Source organism: Paroedura picta, chromosome 8 (genome assembly GCF_049243985.1).
Source record: "Paroedura picta isolate Pp20150507F chromosome 8, Ppicta_v3.0, whole genome shotgun sequence".
NCBI lineage: Eukaryota > Metazoa > Chordata > Lepidosauria > Squamata > Gekkonidae > Paroedura > Paroedura picta.
The window spans coordinates 14,555,022-14,579,660 of record NC_135376.1 but is presented as its reverse complement, the minus strand read 5'-3'; the positions used below and the strand labels follow the sequence as shown (position 1 = coordinate 14,579,660).

The 24,639-nt window shown below is 48.3% G+C and overlaps 2 protein-coding genes and 1 non-coding gene across 7 annotated transcripts; 1 reads left to right on the top strand and 2 right to left on the bottom strand.

Moving 5' to 3' along the window:
* Positions 1–38: 38 nt before the first annotated feature.
* On the bottom strand, positions 39–15,439 carry LRRC34 (leucine rich repeat containing 34). Of its 4 annotated transcripts, none has more exons than XM_077348452.1 (12): positions 15,296–15,439; positions 10,978–11,099; positions 9,231–9,352; positions 8,232–8,296; positions 7,409–7,492; positions 6,541–6,669; positions 5,249–5,344; positions 4,417–4,571; positions 2,989–3,144; positions 2,003–2,129; positions 706–933; positions 39–332 (listed from the first exon to the last, which is right to left on the bottom strand). In XM_077348452.1, exons 1-11 carry the CDS (start codon positions 15,329–15,331, stop codon positions 730–732), a joined length of 1,296 nt encoding a protein of 431 aa, XP_077204567.1. In that variant the 5' UTR covers positions 15,332–15,439; the 3' UTR covers positions 39–332; positions 706–729. The 4 variants fall into 4 exon arrangements, with proteins under 4 accessions (XP_077204567.1, XP_077204569.1, XP_077204566.1 ...); XM_077348454.1 differs by adding an exon at positions 12,727–12,852 and having other exon boundaries at positions 39–933; positions 15,296–15,436; XM_077348451.1 differs by having other exon boundaries at positions 39–933.
* On the bottom strand, positions 6,352–6,425 carry TRNAA-UGC (transfer RNA alanine (anticodon UGC)). Its single transcript has one exon. It is a non-coding gene; the product is annotated as a tRNA-Ala (tRNA).
* Positions 15,393–24,553, top strand: LRRIQ4 (leucine rich repeats and IQ motif containing 4). Of its 2 annotated transcripts, XM_077348450.1 has the most exons (7): positions 15,393–15,481; positions 17,613–17,688; positions 17,824–18,746; positions 19,899–20,072; positions 21,241–21,379; positions 22,665–22,861; positions 24,318–24,553. In XM_077348450.1, exons 2-7 carry the CDS (start codon positions 17,631–17,633, stop codon positions 24,486–24,488), a joined length of 1,662 nt encoding a protein of 553 aa, XP_077204565.1. In that variant the 5' UTR covers positions 15,393–15,481; positions 17,613–17,630; the 3' UTR covers positions 24,489–24,553. The 2 variants fall into 2 exon arrangements, with proteins under 2 accessions (XP_077204565.1, XP_077204564.1); XM_077348449.1 differs by having other exon boundaries at positions 17,613–18,746.
* Positions 24,554–24,639: the final 86 nt, after the last annotated feature.

Genomic DNA, 24,639 nt, shown 5'->3' with positions numbered 1-24,639 from the left:
TCAGGCAGTTCATAGAAAGCCAGCCACACAAGAATCTCTTAATTCAGAGCACCAGAGGTATTTTATTAGCATAATATTTTGGCTGGTAAGAGCACGGTTCATGAGCCCCAGGCTCTAAGATGGCCTTCAGGCTGATGCTATTTCCTCGAAAGGGACAATTTATAGGGTTTTCCCCATCATGTGCACAGCCGAGATCAATTTAAGCTTGTCCGTCTTCCCGCAAGCTTGAAACTGGGTTCTCCACGCTCCAATTTCAACTCAGCTTGTACAGGGGATGTTTCCCCAGGGTCACATTGTGAAGAGTGCGTTTAAGCCAACAACAAACTCATAATCTAAGTTTAGAAAGACATCAATACAAATAATCAAACATCTTCCCTCCCCAAAAGTAAACTTAAGCGAGACTAAATCCTATTGATTTCCGTGGCACTTGTTTTTAAAGGACTGCAGCCTCACTTCCAGTTATCACGAAGAAGGCATTGTACCGTTGTAGCGAAACCTATTGCATTATCGTTTGGAAGGAGCCGAAATTAGTCATTCGTCATTTCATTAAGACTAACAGCACTTGGCTGAGCGACCTCAACCCTCCACTGTGGGTCAGTGGAGTGCTGATGATCCAGCTTTTTGCACCTGCAAAAAAATGAGCTCTCCAAGAATCCAGTAGTCTTCAATGGAGATCCAAGTTACTCAAACCCCCTGTGCTCCCACCTGTACGAAAGCCAACCGCTGGATTCACAAATGCTCCGCCACAGGAGCTATGGCGAGAGAGGCGTTAGCATCCTCGTTGTCAGGCTCCCCGTAGCTTGGGGTCCAATAGTAATGTCTCTTGAGGCCGTGGGAGAGCTCGGCCAGGTACGTCACCCCATCCACCACGTACGGCTCGACGTCTGTGCTGGTCGGCTTCAGGCGGCTGCTTTCCAGCAAGTCTGCAAACGCCTGAGAGGCACAAGAGACCGGGCAGCTGTAGGCTCAGGCCGGAACCAGGCATCATGCGAAGACAGACACGAAGCGCCATGTAAATATAGGGTTGCCACCCGCCAGGGGTGAAGACTGAAGAAAGGAGCGGCTATTGATGAAATTGCAATTTGTGAAAACAAGTGTAGCTGCACACCTTTGTTCTCCCATTTGAATAAGGAACCTTTGAAATCTGAGAACTTGGACGTGAAGAACTTTACTGCGCAGCCGCTTTGCCGTTCCTTTCTTCGGTCTTCGCCGCGTGGCTCCGGCCAACCTCCAGGGAGTGGCTGGAAATCTCCTGGGATTACAACTGATCTCTGGATGACAGAGGGCAGTTCCCCTGGAGAAAATAGCTGCTTTCTTAGGGGGCCTCGGGGGCACTGCACCCTTTTGAGGTCCTGCTCCTCCCCGACCCCTGCCCTCCTCAGTCTTTACCCCGCAAATCTCCAGGCATTTCCCAACCCAAAGCTGGCAGCCCTGCGTATGGGGGACAAGATCTCCACTGGCCCTTACGTGGGGAAGCTGAAGCCCGTCGGAACCACACGGGGCATTTCCTGCATCACATGGCCGATTGCCGAGGCAGGTTAGGTTGCGGCCCAATAGAACAGGTCAACCTACCCATGAGGACTTCTAGCCATGTGTTCACTGGGAGTTCAGTGACTGGAACTTAATTTCTAAGGCTCAATTTGGTTTGAGGGAGGGAGAGGGAGAGGGAGAGGGAGAGGGAGAGATTTAAGCATCCCTCTTTTTTTCTTTATTATTTAAAGGTTTTATTTTTGATTATTATTATTATTTATTTTTAAATTGTTTGTATTTGTGTCTGCTATAGCAATTTCTTTGGGCTGTTTCACGTCAGGAGAATAGCAGGGGAGAGGGGGGCTTCAGTTCCTTCTTGCCAAAGGCCCCTGTCCCAATCCAAATTGGGCCTGTGTGAACCTAAGGATGCACAGAACTCCCAGTCTTCATAGCCTTTATACTGTGTGAATCAACTCCATGAAGAAAACTGCAAGGGGGGGGGGGAACCACAACCACCAAAAGGGAGTCTTACCACACATGCCGACTCATCGATCTTGTTTCCCCAAATGTAGATATAAGAAAGCACTTGGTTTGTTTTCATGGCCTCCGCAAGCGCCACCAGTCCTTGCCCAGTGATGCTGTTGTTTGTCACTGCTAGCCTAAGTAAGCAAGCAAAAGTTACAAAAGAAAAAAAAAGTGGGTATCCAGCAGAAGGGGCTGATTTCCAAAGGATCTGCAAAAATTCCTCTGCAAGAATGCAACTCCCATTACTTTCTTTTAAACATATCTCTTGTATTTTTGGAGGAACCAGCGAAGCCTCATGAGATTCAAGGCATGCGTGCCAAAATGCTTTGCAATATGACAGAGGAAGTTCGGGCGGACTCTTGGGCTGCATGCAGCTGTACCACAGCTCTCAGGAGGCTTCTGAGTAGACCTGCTTAGGGCTTCCCTCTAAGTCTCTTGGCCTAGGCCTGCCAATTGCTGCAGGGCTTGTCTTCTCCAGTTTAATCAGACTCGTGTCTCTCCCACAACCAGGTAGTGACCAGTGACACACTTGGGACCAAGAAGACCTAGGCTGAAATCCCCACTTTGTTACACAACTGAGCAGTCTTGGGCTTGCCGACTTTCTCAGCCTAACCCTGGTGACTAGAGCCCATTCTGCACATGTTGGATAATGCACCAATGTGCTTTTGCAGGTGGCATTTCCTGTGCAGAACAGGATAATGACTTCTAAAGTGTACCGAAAGTACATGATCCAACATGTACATAATGGGCCCACACAGGGAGGAGGGAACCACACACCTTACAGGATGGGCAGAGTAGCAATCCAATAAATCAGGGTTAGTCAACCTGTGGTCCTCCAGATGTTCATGGACTACAATTCCCATGAGCCCCTGCCAGCAAATGCTGGTTGACTACCCCTGCAATAAATAACAAATTGCATTTCCTCCTGTCCGTGTTGCCAATTCTAAAGGCTTGCTCCAAGAACAGTTGACTCTGGGGGACGAGTATACTAACGCTTGAAGCGTCCGGTTGTGCGAAGCCAGCGCCTCGCTCAGGTAGAAAGCGCCATCATCTTCTATCCTGTTAAAATTGAGATCCAGGATTTCCAGGGTGTTGTTCAGTTTTAACAGCTTTCCCAGAAATCTGACTCCGTCTCGAGTAATTTTGTTGCTGGAAAGAGAAAGAATATAGATTTGTTCTTCGGTCCCAAAGGCAGGACACGGTGGCATAAGTCCCATTGCACCAGGAGCAATAAACATTGCTGAGCCACTCTCCTGGAATATAGGGAGGTTTTCTGGGGTGTTGTTGTAGGGTGGAAGAGCCAGTGGAAGGAGCTTTGGGTAGATGCAGGTTTTCCCCACAATCCACTACTGGAGCCAGTATGGTGTGGTGGTTAAGAGTAGAGGCTTCTAATCTGGAGAGCAGGGTTTGATTCCCCACTCCCCCTTTACATGCAGCCAGCTGGGTGACCTTGGGCTAGTCACAGTCCTGCTAGAGCTGTTCTGACACAGCAGCCCTGTCACAGCTCTCTGAGCCCCACCTGCCTCACAGGGTGTCTGTTGTGTGGAGAGGAAGGGAAGGCTGTTGTAAGCCACTTTGAGGATACGCACAAAAATGAGTCACAAAAAGCATGCATATTAGATGGGTGATACACTTCTGGGTAGCAGTGTGTGTGAATGAGATCTTGGGGTATTTGTGGACTGTAAGCTAATTATGAGCAGACAGAGTGATGTGGCGGTAAGGAAGGCAAATATTGTCTTGGGCTGTATCAACAGAGGCATCACATTGAAATATCAAGATGTCACATTCCTACTGTACACTGCATTGGTCAGACCCCACCCGGAGCACTGTGTGCAGTTTTGGAGATCTCATTTCAAAAAGGATGCATACAAAATTAAGAGGGTCCAGAGGAGAGTGACAGATGACCAAACCCTATGAGGAAAGGCTGAGAGATTTGGGAATGTTCAGCCTTGAGAAAAGGAGGTTGACAGGGGATATGATGGCTCTCTTTAAGTACCTGAATGGTTGTCACATGGAGGAGGGCAGGCTGCAGTTCATGTTGGCAGCAGAGGACAGGACTCACACTAATGGGTTTAAACTGCATGTAGAATAGTACCAGCTAGATATCAGGGAAAAGTTTCCATAGAGAAGTTGTGCAGTGGAATTGGCTGCCTAAGGAGGTGGTGAGCTCCCCCTCACTGGCAATCTTTAAGCAGCAGCTGGACAGATCCTTATCCTGGATGCTTTTAGGCTGATCCTGCGTTGAGCAGGGGGTTGGACTAGATGGCCTGTCTGGCCCCTTCCAGCTCTCTGATTCTACAGAGATGCCCCTGGACTCAAACTTTGTTCTGTTGCATCAGACCAGCATGGCTCCCCACCTTTTTATGCACTGTAACTCATTGCAACGGCAAACGAAATCTGAACAACCGAAGCCACTCTTACCAGCTGAGATCGAGGTATCGCAGGCTGCGGTTTTCATACAGCGCATCACACAGGCGCTCGACTCCAAAGTTCTTCATTTCATGCTTACACAAGTGCAGTTCAATAAGAGTGCTGTTGGCTCTCAGCATCAGGGCGATGTGGACGGTGGACTCTTCCTGCAGGTCAGTTTTTACCATTACAACTTGAATGTATCACGTATTCCACTGAGCAGGAGATGTACACATCTCCCCGCACCTCTTTGTATGCAGCCAGGAAGACAGGCGTACACAGCAATGCAAATGACTGTAATACATTACTGACCAAATGTGGATACACATCTGTTTCACTACCCAGCGTAGTATCTTTGCACCAGCCAGTCCTGCAGGGCTACGGACAATCAATATTCCCATGAAGCAGACTTAGATGAAGAAAATCTCTTTATTTAGGAACAAGCAAAAGCAGAACTTCTCCAATTCTTTGCTAAGACTCTCAGATCACATTTAAGAGAAAGTGTTCTCTCTCTCTTGAATAAATCATCTCTACTCAAGCACCCCTGTATCAGCACATCCCCTCTTCCCATCTCTTCTCACGGTAAAATGAAACTAGGCGCCAGACTTGACAGATTTACAGCCTGCCCTGGTGGAATGGCAGAGGTGGCAGATACCAGGCTCCCACCAGCCCCTCCTGGACCCTCTGTGAACCCACCCCCACCACTACAGACCTAAGCAGACACTAACAGCTGAACCAAAACACCTGAGTTACAATGGTCATGACAAAAGTTTTGGCATCCTTTTGATTTTGGTTTTTCTACGTTCTGTATCCTGGGCCAGGCAAGAAGATCCGTGAGACTTACCTCTTCACTGTACAGGATTGGCCGGTTCAGGTTTATGGCCTTGATGGATTCGTTGTGATTCAAAACGGTTGCAAGCGCTATCAAGCTCTGTGTTCCCTGGAAATGAAGAGCACAGAAGTCAACAGCAACAGACTTAGAAATCAACACAGAAGCGTATCGAGGCCAATTGCTTTTAAAGACCTCAGCTTTGCTCATTGCAAACCCCTAGATAAGCTAACAAAAGTATATCTTCAAGCAAGTATGGACTACAATCATAGGGACTACAAACCTACAACCTAAGCAGAACTGGTTATTTCAAATGGGATTGAGAATTTCCACCTTTTTATTTAGAATCCTAGAGTTGGAAGGGGCCATCCAGGCCCTCTAGTCCAACCCCCTGCTCAATGCAGGACCAGCCCAAGGCATCCAGGATAAGGATCTGTCCAGCTGCTGCTTGAAGACTTCCAGTGAAGGGGAGCTCACCACCTCCTTAGGCAGCCGATTCCTCTGCAGAACTACTCTGGATGTGAATTGCCCCCCTGATATCTAGCTAGTAAAATTCTAAACATAGCTTAGACCCATTACTGTGGGTCCTATCCTCTGCTGCCAACAGGAACTGCTCCCTGCCATCCTCTAGCGACAGCCTTTCAACTACTTAAAGACAGTAATCATGTCCCCTCTCAGCCTTCTCTTCTCCAGGCTGAACATTCCACAGTCCCTCAGCCTTTCCTCCTAGGGCTTGGTCCCCAGGCCCTGGATCATCCTCATCACTCTCCTCTGGACCCTCTCTGCTTTGTCCACATCTTTTTGCACTTGCACAGTCCTTGGCTATGTGCAGCTCTGTTCTCTAAAAGTGGTCTCCTAAGCTTACTTTTTCCTCCCCGTTTCTGACTTTGTCAGCTGGCCAGCTCCTCACTCTAGAATCATAGAGTTGGAAGGAACCTCATGGGTCATCTAGTTCAATCCCCTGCACTATGCAGGACACTCCCAACCCTTCCTCACACATGAAGCTGAATGAGAACCTTGGTCTATCAAAGTCAGTAATATCTCCTCGGGTCAGTACAGGCTCTCCAGGGTGTCAGGCACAGGTCTTTCCCATCACCTACTGCCTGGTCCTTTTAAATTAGAGTTGCCAGGGATTGAACCTGGGACCTCCTGCACGCAAAGCAGAGGCTCTTCCACTGAGCCACAGCACACCCTCATTCCGCTGAATCACAGCCAATGCCTGATCGGCAGGGTCTGCCAGGGATGCGCCAGGAGCACGAGGCCTTTGTGAATGGACTGGCCCTCAACGGTGCTTCAATGCTGCTCACCAGGTCACAGTCTCCGAGATCTAACTTCCGCAGGGTTGCGTTGATCTGCAGCATGGCCGCAAAGAACATCCCTCCTTTGTTGTCGACCTTGTTGCCGGTCATCCTTAGATGTGTCAGCGTTTCATTCCTCTAGGCGTGGGAAAGGGTCGGTTATTTTCTCGCAAATATCCAACAGCAAAACTGTGTAATCTGCCAAAACTGTTCCAGCTTGGTGAAGAAAAGCCCTCACCTTCCCTGGTTATTTGACAGCCTTTAAGGGGCGGTGCCAGGGATTGAACCTGGGACCCTTTGCATAAAACCCAGAATCCCTGCCAGCCGCTGCCCCCCAGCTCCTCCCATGCTGCTACATGAAGCTGAGGCTACTCCCACCCTGGCTTAAGCAAGCTCTGCTATTTCTTTATCGCACCACAGCCTTCAGCTAAGATACAGGCAGTTGCTGCCAACCTCTCTTGCAAGTTCTGCCTTTTTCACTTCTGCAGCACCTGGCCACGTGTTGGGCAGTACCAGGGCAATCTTAAGAAAAAGATTCTTATGCCTCCTCGTTCTCCCCCCTGCTTCACTTCTCTCTTCTTCCTCAAACTCCTCTCAAGACTCTTCCAAACTCCAGAGCGGGTTGTTCAAAATGAGGTCCGGCACCTCTTTTTCCCCATTTTTGCTTTGCGCAACACCCATCCTAAACATAAATATGATCTGCTTTGGGGGGCTTTGTAAGGTTTCAATGGATCCTCCCCAGCCTTTGCTGTTTCTCCACCCCCCCACCCCCCGAGCAACCAATATAATAACAGCAACAAGGTCAACTGCACTTTTTTTCTTTGCCCACTTCAGAAAAGACATCAAAGTCGTTGACTTCAGAGCGTTCAATACTCACATGCAGGGCTTTGGCAATGGATTCTGCTCCCGCAGTGCCAATGTCATTAAACATCAGGTTGAGGTAGCGCAGGGAACGGTTGTCCTACAGGAGGCACAAGCCCAGGCAGTTGTTGAGGCACAGAGTCCAGCATTACTCTCCTTTCTCTTATCACACTCCCCCAAACCTCCTGCCACCCGGAAACGGTACACAGCCAGCGTATATCCGGTTCCAAACGGATAAACGAAAGCCAATATCTTGCAAACTCCAAGTTGGGAGATTTCTGCAAATTTGAGGGGTGGGGCTTGGGGAATGGAAGTTCCTAAGAAGGGTGTGAAGTCCACTGTCCAAAGCAGGAGATCATTTGAAGTCCTGGGAGATCTCCAAACCACACCTGGAAGCTGGCACCCGTAGCTGGTCAACTGCTCTTTGCCCCAGTCAACTGTTGGTGGGATGCCTGGATACAGCCCCCCTCTACACCCTGAACAGGTGATTGCTGCTTTCAAAGCATTATTTCCTGGTGTCTCTTTTCATTTTCCCAAGAGGAAAAAGCCAGTCTTGATTTTCCGCTACCTTGCTGGAGCAGGAGGTGTTTTGGAACAGCCAAGAAGGCCTCCCTTTCCTGTCTGTATGAAACACTCAATCTAGAGCAGCTGCCTCTATCACAGGAGAACACTTGGCTCAGAACCTCATAAGAGTCTTGTGATTGGTCTCCTTCCCCCTCCACCACCATGGCAGCCATTTTGTGGTGATGCCTACTTCCTGTTTTCAAAATTTTCAGAGTTCCCAGAGGCTCAACAATAGTGGGACTTCCAACTGTAAAGTAAGAGTTTGGCATGTTTACCTCAAGGAAGGTACCAATTTGGGCTGCACCAGCATCTGTTAACAGGTTGTACCTCAGGTCCAGCCCTGAAAGAGTCAAGGATTACAGGAAAGAATAGGATACTTGGTGTCAAACAATCACTTTTATCCCAGCCCACTGTTTTTAGCTGTCTGGTGTTCCACATGCTTTCCTTCTTAGGCTGTACTTTTGCTCAATCACACCTTCATCTGACCTTTCTCCTGGGAATTCAGCTAGCTTCTCCTCCATTTTACCCTCTGTAAGACAGAGCTGTTCAGCGAAGCCTACAGCTCAGGCCTAGAAATAACATCGAGATGATGGCCTCCCTGCATGAAAGCCCACACCAAACAACTGAGTTCAGCACATGAAGGCCAGTCGCAGAAGAAAGACAAAAGGAGCTGAAACTGAAGTTAAGTTGGGTTTTATACCCTGCTTTTCTCTACCCGAAGGTGTCTCAAAGACCATTTATGCACTGGAGGTTTCATTCTGGGCTGCAGGCTGAAATATTAATCATGGCAGGTTGCCCCACCTCTTCCTGCACCCACACGGAGGAGCATTTGGCCCAGTGTGCCTCATCTGTCCCCGATTTGTGCACCTGGACAGGAGCTGGGGCAGTGAAGTTCCCAGTGCATAAACGGTCAAAGTGGCTTATAACTGCCTTCTCTTCCTCTTCCCACAACAAACACCCTGTGAGGTAGGTAGGGCTGAGACAGCTCTGAGAGAACTTTGGCTGTCTGCATGAGGTGAGGGGAACCAAACTTGGCTCTCCAGGTCAGAGTCTGCCCTTCTTAAGCTGGCTCTTGGAGGGGATCAAATTTACTTTTCCTCACCAGCACCCAATTTATACATTAGCTGGTGGAGAACAGGCGGATCTTCTCCATTCGGCCTAATTTGGCTTTTGCTTTCTATTAACGCATCAATAGCTATTTAACATGTATGTTTGAAAGAATGAGCGAGTGGGAGAAATGAACCTAGGCTGGATGCTCAGATAAAGAGGAATACCTGTAAGGAACAAGTTGTTCGAAAAGATTGCAGCCAGGACTTGGAAGTCCCCATCTGTCACCTTCACCACGGGAAGCAACCGGTTGTTTCCAGCTATCTTTATAGTGATATTTTTGATCAATCTGCAAGATAGATGGAAAGGAGGTTGGGAGGGTCAGGGGAGTTGTTTGAGTTTTCCCTAAAGCAGCACCTCAAAAAAAGGAGTTAAGAACTCACAAAAATGTGCACATTTAATAAAATGCTAAAGTATATCATCCAAAGGGAGACCAGAACATACGTGGATGGAAATTGAAAATTCTTTACAACTATTGATTTACCTCCTTCCGGTCAAGTGACACCACTGGCCTATCTTGCCTGAATTTCTCCCCTTTGCAAAATTAACAGTGTCACATAAGCCATAACAATATTTAGCCTTCTTATACCCCAATAAGGCCTCTTGTGGCACAGAGTGGTAAGGCAGCAGGCATACAGTCTGAAGCTCTGCCCATGAGGCTGGGAGTTCGATCCCAGCAGCCGGCTCAAGGTCGACTCAGCCTTCCATCCTTCCAAGGTCGGTAAAATGAGTACCCAGCTTGCTGGGGGGTAAACGGTAATGACTGGGGAAGGCATTGGCAAACCACCCCGTATTGAGTCTGCCATGAAAATGCTAGAGGGCGTCACCCCAAGGGTCAGGCATGACTCAGTGCTTGCACAGGGATACCTTTACCTTTAATACCCCAATGCTTATCATGTATTATTTTAGTAATCTTCACAACAGCCCTGGAAGGTAGACCAATATGGCAAATGAGGTCAAACGCCAGCTTGTCTGCAGTGCCTTAGTGAGTTCACTGCTGGGGTAGGAACTGAAGCAGAATCACATACATGTTGCCGCTACCCTGTATCAGAGGAATCTCGGGCTTATGAAAGCACAGGCCTCATTCTAATGGTTAAGGCTGCAAGGTGTTCCAAGACTCAAGGCTCCCTTTGTCCTTCATCAGCTCCCCAGGCCATATAATTCAGCTCAGAGCGTGCTCAAAAAAGTCGGTTCCCTGGACTTCCGGCCGGGCAAGCAGGACTGCCCTTGGAAGCTTTGGGTATGTTCTTCGCTCAGAACATAACAGCTGAGCAGACTTTGCAGGCATTACTGGCCCCTTTCACTGGGACCTCCTTCCCCAAAAGGGATGGCCATCAGAATATGTGCTGCAACAGTCCAAGTGCTTGTGAAACTCCAGTCCTCAGAATATCCAGGCAATGCCTGGGGAAATATCTGGGAATACTTTACAGGGGGAATAATTAAAGTGTAGAATGCATTGCCAGAAAATGTAGTGACGGCCACAGGCATAAGATTCATGGAGAACAAGTCTACCAGTGGCTAATAGCCATGGTGGCTGAGGGGAACCTCCCTGTGCAGAGGCAGCCCAACTCTGAAAATGCCAGTGCCAGGGGAAGGCCTTGCCCCAGAGGAACTGGCTGGCCACTGAGTGAGACAGGATGCTGGCCTACATGGACCACTTGCCTGATCCAGCAGGGCTCTTCTGATGTTCTTATGACTGGCGAAGTGGAAAGGACTGAGTGGAATGCCTATTGGCCAAGGTTTTAACAAGTCATCTTAAAGCAGGGGTGGCCAAACTGTGTGCAGAGACTACAACTACCATGAGCCCCTGACAGCATGTTCTGGTAGGGGCTCATGGGAACTGTAGTCAATGGACATCTGGAGAGCCACAATTTGGCCATTCCTGTTTAAGGGCACCTGTTACGGTCATCTTACATGTTACTGTCAAGCTTCACTTCTTGGAGGACGCGGAATATGAACGGGTTCTCCGGCTGTTCCAGTTCTGTGCAGGCGTCAGAGTACTGCTGGTCAAGGCTTGGTGGCTCCAGCATGTCTTTCTGAGGGGAGAGAATTTGTTGATTACAAGAAGAATCTTCACACAGACTCTTTTACGCACGGTGGTGTTTATCTCACACTTAGTTCGGCTCTTTTGGGCCGCTGTGAGCACTTTTGGGGACGGCAAGAGACAGATGTGATTATCTTACTATTTCCACTACAATTGAACCATTGTTCATCCTTAACTTCTCTGTGCAAAGCCTGAGCCTTGAAGGGTCCCAGGGTGGCATTCTTGGTAGCTCCTCGTTAGTAATCCCTTCATCAGGAAGATCAGCCAAGGCTGAAGCCGTGTCTTCCTCAACTACTGAAGGACTCCAAATATGTCCCCCAGAAGAGCCTTGCACTCAACCAGGTTGGTGGCCTCCAGTCCCAGAGAAATTTGGCTGGCCTCAACTAGAGCCAGGACGTTCTCAGCTTTGGCTCCTGCCTGGTGGAATGAGCTCCCCCAAACGTTAGGAACCCCAAGGTTAAGCTGCAAAAATAATTTTTAAAAAATTTCAAATATTTATTATATTTTGTGAGGAATGCACTTGTGTATGAAATCAAAAAGGCTTGCTGGGTGGCAAAGAAAAATCTGTTAGGTGCTGCTCCAACTAGACTTTCTAATGGAAAGGTATCTGTACAAGTTCTGTACAGAAAAGGAGTGGGGATGAGAGATATTACAAAGAAAGCTGGTTTGAAACGATCAAAAGAGCTCCAATCAAATCCAATCAAAAGAGCTCATTCAGAGTAGGTGAAGTCCAACCCCAGATACTTTGCGATAGGCGTACGGATGATAAACTAGGAAGTTCAGCAAGCAGAATCTTAACAAGTAAAGGTTTAAACAAGCACGGGTTTTTCATGGCGTAGAAGGTGGAAATTCACCAGATACATCATTGTGTAACAATAAACGCCACCGGTGTGTTCTCCGCTTTAAAAAAAAAAATCTGGCCGACGATTTACTGATTCGGGAGCACTTTCTCCCTCCCCTCCTTTCCTTTCCTTGCACTCCATCTCTACTATCCCGGCTGCTAAAAGACGTCTCTCCACCTTTCTTGACAAAATGCCCCCAGGTGGGTGGGGGGTGGGGAAGAGGTACCTTTTAGGATTCCCCGCTTTTTTGCTGCGGCAACCGGCTTCCTTGCAAAAGGCACGCGCCAGAAAACGCTCCGCCCGGGCCACGGTTGCTAGGGCGATGGCACGCGCGACTCTTTCCCGATTTGCTGCCCCAAGGGGGTCCCGACTGCGCCTGCGCCCCTGCTAGTTGCGCTCACCAGAGCCCGGGTAAGACGGGGGCGAGCTGCGTGGCGCCTGCTGGACCGCCAACGGAGGAGCGCAAGCAGGGCTGCCGCTCCGCCGCCCTTGGGGGGGCCAGGGCGCTGGCAGCATAGGAGCTTCGCACATTGTGGGCTCTTGGCTCGGTCTTCTTGCCTGTCAGATGCGCGGGGCTTAATTTGCCCTGACTTTGCGAGGAGTGTCAAATCTCAGCCTTGCGGGAAAGAAAAATTAAGAGTATTCCCGAGCATGTGCAAAGGACACCTTTCCTTTACTTAGCCAATAATGTGATCCACTCCCACATAATAGATATTAGAAGGGAATCTTTCCAAGGACAAGGCTGTGACTTAAACTTGCCATCGGGTTGGGAAATACCTGCAGATTTTGAGGGTGGAGCCAGATGAGGGCAGAATTGGGGGCAGGACTGGACTTCAGTGGGATCTAAGGCTTCACCTGCCCTCCAAAGCAGCTATTTTCTCCAGGTGAACTGATTCGTATTGCCTGGAAACAAGATGTAATCGCAGGTCTCCATCCATCCCCAGGAGGTTGGTATCCCTGTTGTGACTACCAAATCCGTTTTGAGAAAACGATTCACAATTCTGAAATGAAGTAGTGCAGGGGTAGTCAACCTGTGGTCCTCTAGATGTCCATGGACTTCAATTCCCATGAGCCATGGGAATTGTAGTCCATGGACATCTGGAGGACCACAGGTTGACTACCCCTGAAGTAGCAGACAGCAGTACTGTGAAAGGGTTTCCTGGATGCTTTTTGGACTTTGAATTGTTGGAGAGCCCGCCTGTTGGAGTGTTGGGCCAGGATACGGGGACCCATGTTTCCATGGAAACTTGCTAGGTGACCTTGGACTAGACAGTCAATCTCAGCTTAACCTGCCTCACAGGGCTGCAGTGAGGATATAATGAAGGACAATGGAGGCTGCTATGAGATCCCATCGGGGAGAAGGATGGGGTATAAAGGCTGCTTCCCCACCTCATGCTGTTTCAATGCACTTCTGTACCTTTGGCAAGTGGATTTTGCCATTTCACATGGCCAAATCCTGTTGCAAAGTGCGTTGAACGTGCCAAGGAGGGGGTGAAGAGAAGAACAATGAGGCTGGTCTGGGGCCCAGGGAGCCAAGCCCTGCGAGGAAGGGCTGAGGGACTTGGGGATGTTCAGCCTGGAGGAGGCTGAGAGGGGGCAGCATGGCTGTCTTTAAGCATTTGAAAGGTTGTCACTTGGAGCAGGGCAGGGAGTGGTTTAGTTAGTGGCTGTGGGCATCACCATGAAATGGCTGCCATGAGATGTGGTCAGAGAATGACTGCCAGGGAAGGGGCAGGTACAAAATGTGGGGAGGTGCTTGTTGGACTATACAAGATTTGCTGTGTGTATAATTGAGTAGGATATAAAGGGTGTCCTGCAGGGGGCACCGGGGAAGATGTATATTTAGCATAGATAGTATAGGAACTTCCTGATGATTTTCAAATTATCTTCTTCAGGGTCCTGATTGGCTCAATAAAAGACTTCCTGTTTTTTGAGCGCATTTCCTCCCTGCTTGCCTCCAGAATAACCCTGTGGAATAACCCTGTGGACTACAGCTAGCTAGTTAGATCTCTCTCTCTCTCTCCCTCTCTCTCTCTCTCCATAATTGCTTCTCTTCCGAATAAAACTATTGTATTCTTTAAGCAGCTTGGTGCTCTACTCTTCTTGCATATTTAAACTGCTTACAGTTCTAAGCCAAACAGCCTCTGATGATGGAAGCCGCAATTTCTGAGTGGGTGCTCCTTGGAGAACCAAAGGTGATTCCTTCTGCAGTCTTCTGAAAATCTCCTGCTGTAATAACCAGAACTGGCTCTTTGCTCTAGGGCAGGAATAAATAGGTGCCAGGAAAAACACTTCTGGATACCACAGCACACTCTGGCAGCACACTGACCGTTTATGCACTGGGAACTTCACTGCCCCAGCTCCTGTGCAGGAGCACAAATCGGGGGCGGATGAGGTGCACCAGGCCAAATGCTCCCCTGTGTGGGTGCAGGAAGAGGTGGGACAACCTGCCACGACTAAAACTCCAACCTGCAGCACAGCATGAAACCTGCAGTGCATAATTGGTCACTGTGGAATCCCTGTTCCAAGCTGATCCTTGCATTGCATGGGGAATTTAGGGGGCTTTTAGAAATCTGAGGGAATTCCTACTTTGCAGAAAAGATGCTGATGAGGTGAGATGATTATCACCTTATAGGATACATAAGAAGTTGCCATGCAAAGGATGATGAGACAGATATGTTCTCAGGCATGTTGGATGACAGGCCTTGAACTCAGGGATATAAACTATTTATTTCATTTCATTTGGATGCCATCAATCCTGGCGCAGCCATCTTGAGCAGAGAGGTTTCAGTTAAATCTGAGGAGGAATTTTCTCACAGTGCAGCATATTTGACACTGCAACCATCTCCTTTGTGAAAGATGTTTCATTTTGGAAGGTTTTAAAGTATCGATCGGATTCCTACTGTGGGGGATGTTATAGTTCTTGAGTTGGCAGCGGCTGGAGATAGATCCCTTCCAACTCAAAAGAGAAGAGTGAATACGTTAAATAAGCAGGTTAGTCGGTGAGAAAGTGATTTTTAAAAGTCTACCCTTTTTGGTCATCCAGACACAATCCTCTTGGTCCAGCAACACTCTAAAGAAATTTGCCCGAGAAAGGCAGACTATTAAAATAAAGCGATAAACAAGTAAATGATCATGCCACTAAAGTAGACTTTGAGCTAGATTTAAGTCTAGTCACACCTTAGAGACCAATATTTCAGGGGGTGCATAATTTCAAGAGTCATCAGTTAGGGAAGAACTTGGTTTCTGTTTATGAGATTAACTGGATTTTTGACATTTGAGTTTCCCCCATATTTCCTGCAGGCCGTACTGCCAGCTCCTTCCTTGCTTGTTCCTCCCCTTTTACCTGGCCTGAGCTTGCGGTGGCCACGGAGCTGTCCATAGTGGGATTATTATGATATCGGAGGTAAATGTGAGCTCATCACCCTCTTCTTGGGCGGGTGTCTCTCCTCGGCTGCTTTCTCCTCCACTTCTCTTGGTGCTGGGAAAACGGATAGGGCCCTCGATTCCAGGAGGTTTTGTGACATCAGAGGTATGTGAGCGAATCAGCTTTGCTCCCTATTTGAAAAGGACCTGTTGGCTCTCGATAAACACAGCGTTGATCATTGTGTCACAATTCTTGCAGAAACAGCCAGTAGTTAATGAATAACAAACTTGGCCTGCCACCTCACTTTCTCTGCCTAGTTCCCAGGATAAGCTGTGTCCTGTTAACAGATACATCCAGTCCAGTTTTGTTAGCACACTAGCTTCAAAACCCGTTCCTAAGAACGGGCCTTGAAAGAGACCCCTCCCCTGGCCCCTGGCCAGGCAGCTTAAGTTGGCTTTGGGCCGCAGTTCGCAGCTGGATCAAGTGGGGCGGGTGGGGGCTGGGCAGCTCATTAGCAGGGCCGGGACAGAGCTCCTTAGCAGGCAGTCAGCAGGCTGGGAGGTCCTCGTCAGCAGGGCCAGCCTAGCAGGCCAAGAGGAAGAGTGCTTGCACTCAAAAGCTCACGCCTTGAATAGATCTTTGTTGGTCTTAAAGGTGCTACTGGACCCTGATTTAGAAGTGTGTGTAGTTACGGCAAGCAGCACAGATACCATTTGAGCGTGTGGGGCCCCAGCAGGGTCTGTGATTCCACTCCCACGGGCCCACTCCCTTTGACGGGAACCTCTCCGAGGCACACATAGTACCAAATGACGGCTGCCAGTGATATGAGGAAATCGGCTGCTGCATTTGCGTAGGCTTCTGATCCTGCAAGACAAAAGGTTCCATGATTCCTTGGCTCGTGGAGCCACAGAGCAGAGTGGGGCAAGCATAGCTAGGAACCCCAGCCCACGGCTGTCCCTTTGAGTTGAGCCTCCAGAGATGGGGCACCTGAGCGTTTCCTGAAATGAGACCCATTCACCACACAGCATGGATGCTGCTCTCCCCTTGGCTGTTAGTGGCTTGTGCTAAGGGATGGTAAATGCCCTCCCTGTCCCTCTCCTGTCACTGAAGTGCATTGCTGTGTGTGCTAAGACTGCACAGCACAGACCTCTGAGGCAGCGTCCTGGCTGGCATTTATATAGAGTTTGGTGGGGTGCTGTGATTGGGTGGGGGGGGGGGTTGGCTGGTGCTGGTTGGTCTAGGATTTTTGGACAAGGCTATGTCTGGGGAGGAGCTTGGACTTTTCTGTTGCCTGGATGCCTATGGGTTATGCCATGGTCTTTGCTAGTGTCATTTTCAGCTAATTTTTTTGGGGGGAGGGCATTCCTGGGTTGGAGCAGCTTAGGGAGCTGGAGAACAGGCGTATCCGGTATTGCAATTCATTTTAAAGTCTAAAATTGCCACAAATCTGAAAAACAGAAAGGAGGACCCCTGGGCAAACACTGACATGCAATGAATTATCTGTGTTCTCCATTAAAACTGCATGAAGCAGTGATGACATCTCAAAACTAAATGGCTAGACTGGAAGCCATAGTCCTCCCAGACTTTGGCCTAGTCTGCACACGTGAGATAATGCACTTCCGGTGCACTCTAGAAGTAGATTTTCCTGTTCTGCCCAGGAAAATCAAGCCGTGAAAGCACATTGAAAGTGCATTGTCTATTGTATGCAGAATAGGCCCTTGTCTCTTGACAATAAGTTCAACGTGTGTCATGGATTCATTTCAGAATGACATTTGCAACAGCAGCGCTGAGCTACTAAATAGAATTGTGTTCTTGGTGAAAATCAAGGGGCGTAGTTTTGTCGAGATTAAATTGGGGAGGGAGCAAAGCCAAAATTTGTTGCACCCTTTTCAAGAACAATCTTTCTGTGGGCCATATTTGTATACAGTTCATTGACGGTAGCTATTTATGATGCTCTATTCATCCAACAAGTCGGTGTCCATGTCCGTGGGGTTTTAAAGGCAAGACATGTTCAGAGGTAGTTGCCTCTTCCTGCCTCTTCACCAGGATCCTTTTGTGGTTTCCCATCCAAATACTAACCAAGGTCAACCCTGCTTAGCAGCTGAGATTTGCCAAGATCAGCTAGCCTAGGGCACCCAGGTCACATTGACCCTAGGCAAACTCAGTCAGGGAAAGCAAAAGTATTTGCCCGGATTAATGGTCATGACTCACTGGTCTCCTGGAAGCTATCAATGAGCCCCAATAGCTTCATACTCATCACGTTAATTCACAATTCTCCAATCCTCCCCTTTTGCAGTGAAAAGTGGGACGTCAAATGGCTGAAATCCCCAGGCTCTGCTACACCAAACCAAGTGACGATTACCCTGAAGGAGGTACTACCTGTTCCTTGGTTGACAGTCTGTCCTTGATACACACGGTGCAGACTAGTGAAGAAATAAATGAGAGGCAAAGAGAGGAGGTTCTCATTCCAGTGCAGATCACTGACCGAATCTTCTTCCTCGATCTAGCCAATAAAAAGCAGACTACCATCCCATCACAGGTTTTTGAACTGGAAGACATGGAGGAACTGCATCTGGAAAGAAATATGATCGACACCATACCAGAAAGCATCTGCCGTCTTCGGAACATGAAAGTTCTTTATCTGAATAAGAACAACATCAGAGAGCTCTGTGAGGAACTTGGAGAATTGAAATCTCTCCAGAGCTTGGATTTAAGCAGCAACCCACTCTCTCCTGATTCTCTGTACATCCTCAGTCAGCTAAGGGCTCTCCGTCGGCTCCGGTTATATGACGTGAACCTAGATGAATTCCCAGTGGACATCTGCAAGCACCTTCACCACTTGGAGCTGCTTGGCCTTTCTTCGAATAACCTGAATAATCTTCCCAAGGAAATCATCAATCTGACCAAACTTAAAGAGATTTATTTACAAAACAACAGGTTTGAAGATTTCCCACCGGAACTTTGTCATCTCTATAATCTGGAAATAATAGATTTGGAAAACAACAGCCTCACCACTATTCCGGATGAAATTGCCTCTCTGGAAAATTTAGCCCAGTTCTTCCTCGCGTTCAACAGTCTGACGGCCGTGCCTGACGCCCTGAGCCAGAGCTTGAAAATGCTGGTGCTGGATTTGTCCCATAACCGCCTGCACAAGCTCCCCCGAAGTTTGAAGCAGCTGACGGAAATGAAAGAATTTGGGCTATCTGGGAACCACCTGGCTGTGTTCCCACGCCAGATCCGCCGCTGGAGGTCCCTCATAGTGGTCTACATGAAGAACTGTGCCCTACAGACAATACACCCATCTTTTGCCAAGCTAACTGCTATGAAGATCCTTGACTTAAGTCAAAATCTCCTGGAGGTGTTCCCAAGAGAGATTTGCGCAATGGAAAACTTGGAGGTCTTGTCGTTAGATGATAATATGATCTGTGAGGTATGAATGAGCTAGGTAATTAGGATAGGGCTCCCAGGTCCCTCCTGGCAACTGAGAGGGGAGAAGGAGGGGTGATTTACCAGGAGCAGCAGGGAGACCCATCTGATGCGCAGCAATGTGTAGACGTCCCTGGCATTGTGACCAGCAAGAGATGTTCTCATGTCTGGGATATAAGGGCAATGCTCTGGTATTTGGACATGACCATTATGGTAAAAATGGCTTCTACCATAGAGCTTTTGTCCAAATACCAGAATGTCACCCTGATGTCCCAGATGTGAAGACATTACTTCCGGGTCATGTGGGCTGTGATCTAGACATGTCCCTGCATGTCAACAATTCTCTACTTTTTTGGGGTAAGTTTCCCCTCCCTCACACTGGCCAGCTGATGAGTGACAGGGAGGTGGGGTTTGTCAGCGGGAGACCCCTGGCTCCACTAAGGGAATCTGGCAACCCTAAACTAGGATGAATTAAAATTCAGTTAAAATCTCCTGGACTATGTCAAAACACAGAAGCAAAAACAGACCTTGTGGCAGCAAAACTATGGCTTTAACCACGAGCCTTCAACAATCACATACAAAATGGTCAGAAGGTGGATACAGACAGGGCTATGTTTGCATGGGTTAGTGAACCCTCGTTCCCCCACTTCCTTTTCTTCCAGTCGGTTAGCTCCGTTGGAGCCTGTCTGAGGGGATAAAATACCTTCAGGGAGGGTTTTAAGGAGCATAGAGACAGGACACTAATCAGAGACAGGGCTAATCCTGCGTTGAGCAGGGGGTTGGATTAGATGGCCTGTATGGCCCCTTCCAACTCTATGATTCTATGATTCTATGATTCTATGATTCTATGATTCTATGACGCGGGTGGAAAGGGCAGTCAAGCCATGGCTCTCCAGAAGTCCATGGACTACAATTACCATGAGCCCCTGCTGGCAGGGGCTCATGGTAATTGTAGTCCATGGACATCTGGAGAGCCAAAGTTTGGCAACTCCTGTTCTAGAGGCATCTGGGGATGTGTAGCAAGGAAATCTGTCTTTCCTGCTCTTCTGTTTCTCTGACAGCATCACTGTGAGTAAACTTTTCTTTGATGTACACAGGATCGCAATTTGACTAACATGCATTTCTTTTTAATGACATTTTTGGGGAAACTGTCCAGATACCTCAAGGAGTGGCGAGGCTTTCTCAGCTGAAGTGTCTCAGTCTGACAGGCAACAAATTTTTCTCCTTTCCTGAGGAAGTTTTTCTTCTCCAGTCGTTAGAGAAATTGTACATGGGGCAGGACCTTGGGACCAAGTTTACAGAACTACCCACCGAAATCTGCAAGTTACAGGTAAGAAAATGAGCAGGGTTCAATTGTGGAGTCTTCAAAATCCATGGAGGATTGGCAGGGTTTATGGCGACATTTACGACACCCTTATAAAGAAAAGAGGCCATACTCACGAGGGTAAGAAGCAGAACAAAGTTTGAGTCCAGGGGCAACTTTAAGACCAACAAAGTTTTATCTATTCCATTCCACATAATATATTTCTGGTAAGGGCTTGGAGGAGGAGCTGGTCTCATGGCTTAAGTGCCACTCAGTGCTTAACCGCCAATCAGGACGGCTGTCTCACCCAAGTGCCTCCTCCTCCAACCGGCTTGTCTGTCTGTCCACTGGCCAGCCAATTGCCTTCCATCCCCCATCCCCGACCACCCCCTCCTCCTTCCACTTCCCTCTGACAGCTACCCCTGCCGTTGAGTTTCATAACAGCTGCCTGCAGCCTTTCCAGGTCCTGGGAGGAAGGGGAGAGGGAGGCCGTCCACAGAGTTCTTCCACTCCCACCCCCAATCTAATGCTTGATCCCTAGTTTAAGTTATAAGCTTCCTCAGATATTTAGCTGCTGCCAGGGGCCAAGCCAACCAGGGATGTCAGGGAGTAAGGTTATGCAAATATCTAGTAAATCTTTGAGGTTTCAGGGCAAAAGCTCCATTTAAAAAGATGCCTTTTAAAGAGAATATATCATGCTAAAGGTTTGGGTTTTTTTTCTTTTTTTTCTTTCTTTTTTTTTTTTTGCATGCATATAGCTTACCTTCGGTCATGTCATGAAGCTCCTTGTTCTGCAGTGACCACTGCAATGTTTTTAAAAACCTGCACAAGCAGCCAAATCTCCAGTCGCCATTCAGAAGCCTTGCTGGGCACATGCCCTTCTTGGCCCTGCAGGCTCCCGGAAAGGTGTCAGTGGTGCCATAATGCCATGGGCACCTCGTTGGGGATCCTGGCACTGGCCAATCAGCACCATCCACGCCAGTTTTGATCTTAACCAAACTGATCCATTCCAGAAAGCTGTAGAATGGCTTACTTCTTAGCGTGGGGGACAGATATGTGGCTCTCCTGAACCAGTCTACTCCTTCAAATGAAATGTTACATACCTCTTCACCCTCAGATAATGCGTAGTCAAGACAGTGGGAAGGGTTTAGCATGGGCACACTTGTGTGAAAATACACCTGTGTTTTTATCCCAGAACCTGAAAGAGCTCTACCTTGAGAACAACGAGCTGGAGCATCTCCCGTCCACCATAGGCTTGTTGAGTAACTTGGAAATACTGGACTGTCGTGACAATTCCCTTATTGAGCTACCTGACTCCATCTGCCAAATACCAGGTAAAGGAAACGGATGTCCTGTGCCAAGGCTGAGTGCTCAGCCATCCCTTCAGGGGTCCGCGTCTCGATCGACAGCCTTGTTTCTGGGCTTCTTGTGTTCCAGTGCCTGGATTGGGTAGGGAGGGCTGGACGCCTTAATGGCACGTGCTCGTAAGCCTCTGATTCTTGGCACAGTGCAATAGGAACACGGATAAGGGGCAGAGAGGAAGAACAAGGGAAGGAAGAGGGATCCGCTGCATCCCATGTCAGTCCATGCATACTGATGCACTCAAAGGTGGATGGCGTTTTCTTTTCCTTTTTTTTTTAATGAACATTTTGGTTCTCAGGATGCCCAAATCTGCTTCCTTCCCACCTTCTCTATAGATTTGTTTTTATTTCTGTGGAGGGGGAAAAGGAGAACCGACCAGGGTAGGATATTCCCTCTCCTTTCCATCTGACAAAAGCCTCGCTCTTGCATTATAGCGTTGACATGCAGGGCTGAGGAAGAGCTAAAGAGACACAGACATAGGTCACTGCAAATGGGAAGCCTACAGTCTCCCTCCGTGCCATCTTGCCCTTTTCAGCCAATGAGAAGGAGCTCAATCTGGGTTGGGGTGGAGCCTCTGATCTTCCGGCGAAGCGATCGCCATTTTTTTTTCTCGGAGCGAGCGGAGATCAACGCACCGGCGAGCCTTCGTTTACCCAGCGAGGCTTCCCTGGCTGCAGTCCCTCCCCAGAGCTGTCACCAAGCACCACACAGCCCTGTTTGCTGGTTTATTTTCCCTTTAATTTTCACTGTATTTTCGGCCAAAAATCACACCCGTGAGAGGGGGGGGGAGGTAATTTTTTTTCACTCGGGGGGAGCGTGGCAACGACGAAACGGCAGCTCAAACACCACCTGCTAGCTAGATGGGTCTCTCCGTTGCAACGAATCAACGCAGATTCGTTGCAACGTGTGTGTGTGTGTGTGTTTTTTTTTTTAAACCTGCCTTAAAGGGAAAGGGGCTTTTCGGGAGCATGATAACAGCCGCCCATTGGCTGCTCGTTTGATTGACGGCCAGGGGCGGGACAAAGCTCGGCAATATCGCTTCCTGGCTAGCGATTTTTGCCGAGACCGGAAACCTGTGGGAAACAATAGAAACGCAACTGGATTCCACGACAAAGGCAGGTATGCATAACGACAAATTCCACTATTTAAAATGGCGTTTTTTCGTTCCGCAACCAATTTGCAACATAGATCCTGGTGCGGAATGGCCCTCAGTGGACCCTTATGGGCCATCCTGATGGTGTGATTCTCTATGTTTAGGTTTGCAAAAAATATTGGTGGAGAAGAATCAGCTGTTTCAACTCCCAGAGAACCTGGATAGCCTAGTGAAATTGCAGGTCCTGACGCTGTATGGAAACCCGATGATGGAACCCCCAGTGGAAGTGTTTTCTCAGGGGATAGAGGCGATATTTAAGTATTTGCAAGAGTTAAGGAAGCAAAAGGCCATGGCTATCAAGGTACGAATCCCCCAAAAGCCACAGAAGAAGCACACTGCACACCTAGGCGTGTGCAAGGAGATTCGGGTTCTCTGGTCTGTTCTCCCCATAGGAATTAAGGGAGGTTGGATGGGGCACCATCTTTGGGTGCCCCTAATATTGAACCCTGTGGTCCAATCTCTTTGCAAGTTGGGGGTTCTTTTGAGGAGAAGCTTCTGGTGCATCAAACACCCACTCCTGAGCCTGGGATAAAAGGGCCTGAATAAAATCCACAAACTGCATTCCCTCACTCTCCTCACTTTTTGACCTTCTCGCTGCTGTCCCTAAGTCACATACCAGTTCCAAATGACTCCTGTAGCTCTGGAGTCATGGTGTGCTCTGTTTACGAAGGCCTGTATACAAGGTGAGGAAAGTGCCAGGGAATTTCAAGCCTTCTTTTGCGTGGACTGCAGTCTGCACTAGGTTCAATCGCCTCCTACTCTTGCTGAACGCAACTGGAATGAGTGACATAAATATATCAGATGCAAGTGACCTGCAACTCATGCACCAGCCAGTGGTACATCAAACTGCTTTTCTTAAGACTGATTGATAGACTTCAGTCTTTGGACAGCAATTCTGGGAAACATGGGAAGGGGATGGAGACTGCTTGGAAGTCACTTCCTGTTCTGAAACAGGAAGTGACTCTCCAGTACTGCTCCCACCATTCCATTGGGTGAGAGCAGGGAACTGATAGGGACCTCATAGGGAGGTCCAAGACGAGGCCCTGAAATATCGGTGGCAGCAGCACTAAGTGTTAATCTGAGTAGCATGCAGAAGGTCCCAGGGTCAATCACCAACATCTCCAGTTGAAAGGATCAATCAACAAGTGATATGATACATTCCTACCTGAGATCCTGTAGAACCACTGCAGGCCAGATAAGGTTGTCAATCCCCAGTTGGGACCAGGGGATCCCCTGGTACGGAACCTCTCCACTCATTCTAAAGCTCAAAAAACCTGGGAAACTTACTGGGCACAGGGAGGGAACAACCAGTAAGCAATGCGGAAATGACATCAGGAGGGCAACACTGGTTTCTGAGCAAAACTCTATGATGAGAAGCTAATTCTACCATAGAAGTTTTGCCCATAAACCAGAATGTAGCACCCAACATCCGTGGCATATTGTGTCACTTCTGGGTGATGCAAGGACATTTACTTCCTGGCTCTTCTAGCAGCCAGTAAGTTGCCCATCACCAGCTGGTCTGCCCATCCTGGCAAACCTATGGCTAGAGAAGACTATAAAGAAATAAATGGAGCCCATGGTTTGACTCTAAAACAACTTCATGTGGTCACTGCCTACCACTTCTTCCATCCTTAGAAAGACAGCAGGATTTAGAATCCTTTTCAACCAACCATTTGCTGGGGAGGGGTGGAGGGTTGGGGAAGAGAAAACCACAACATCCATTTTTGACCATTTGAACCTTGATTTGGCTTTTCCAGGTTCAGGCTATTTGGCGTGGCTTCATGGTACGCAAAGGGCTTGGCGCTTTTGCAGAAGTCTTGAAAATAATAAAGAAAGTCAAGAAAGAAAAGGAGAAGAAAGGCAAAGAAAAAGGGAAAGGCAAGGGGAAAGGCAAAGAAAAAGGCAAGGGAAAGGGGAAAAAGGTATAACGCATCCGTTGGGAGCTTCAAAAGACACACAAAACTGTGCAAGGAAATAGGGGAATAAAGAAGAAGAAGAGTTGATTCTTATATGCCATTTATCTCTACCAAGAGTCTCAAAGCGGCTTACATTCGACTTCCCTTTCCTCTCCCCACAACA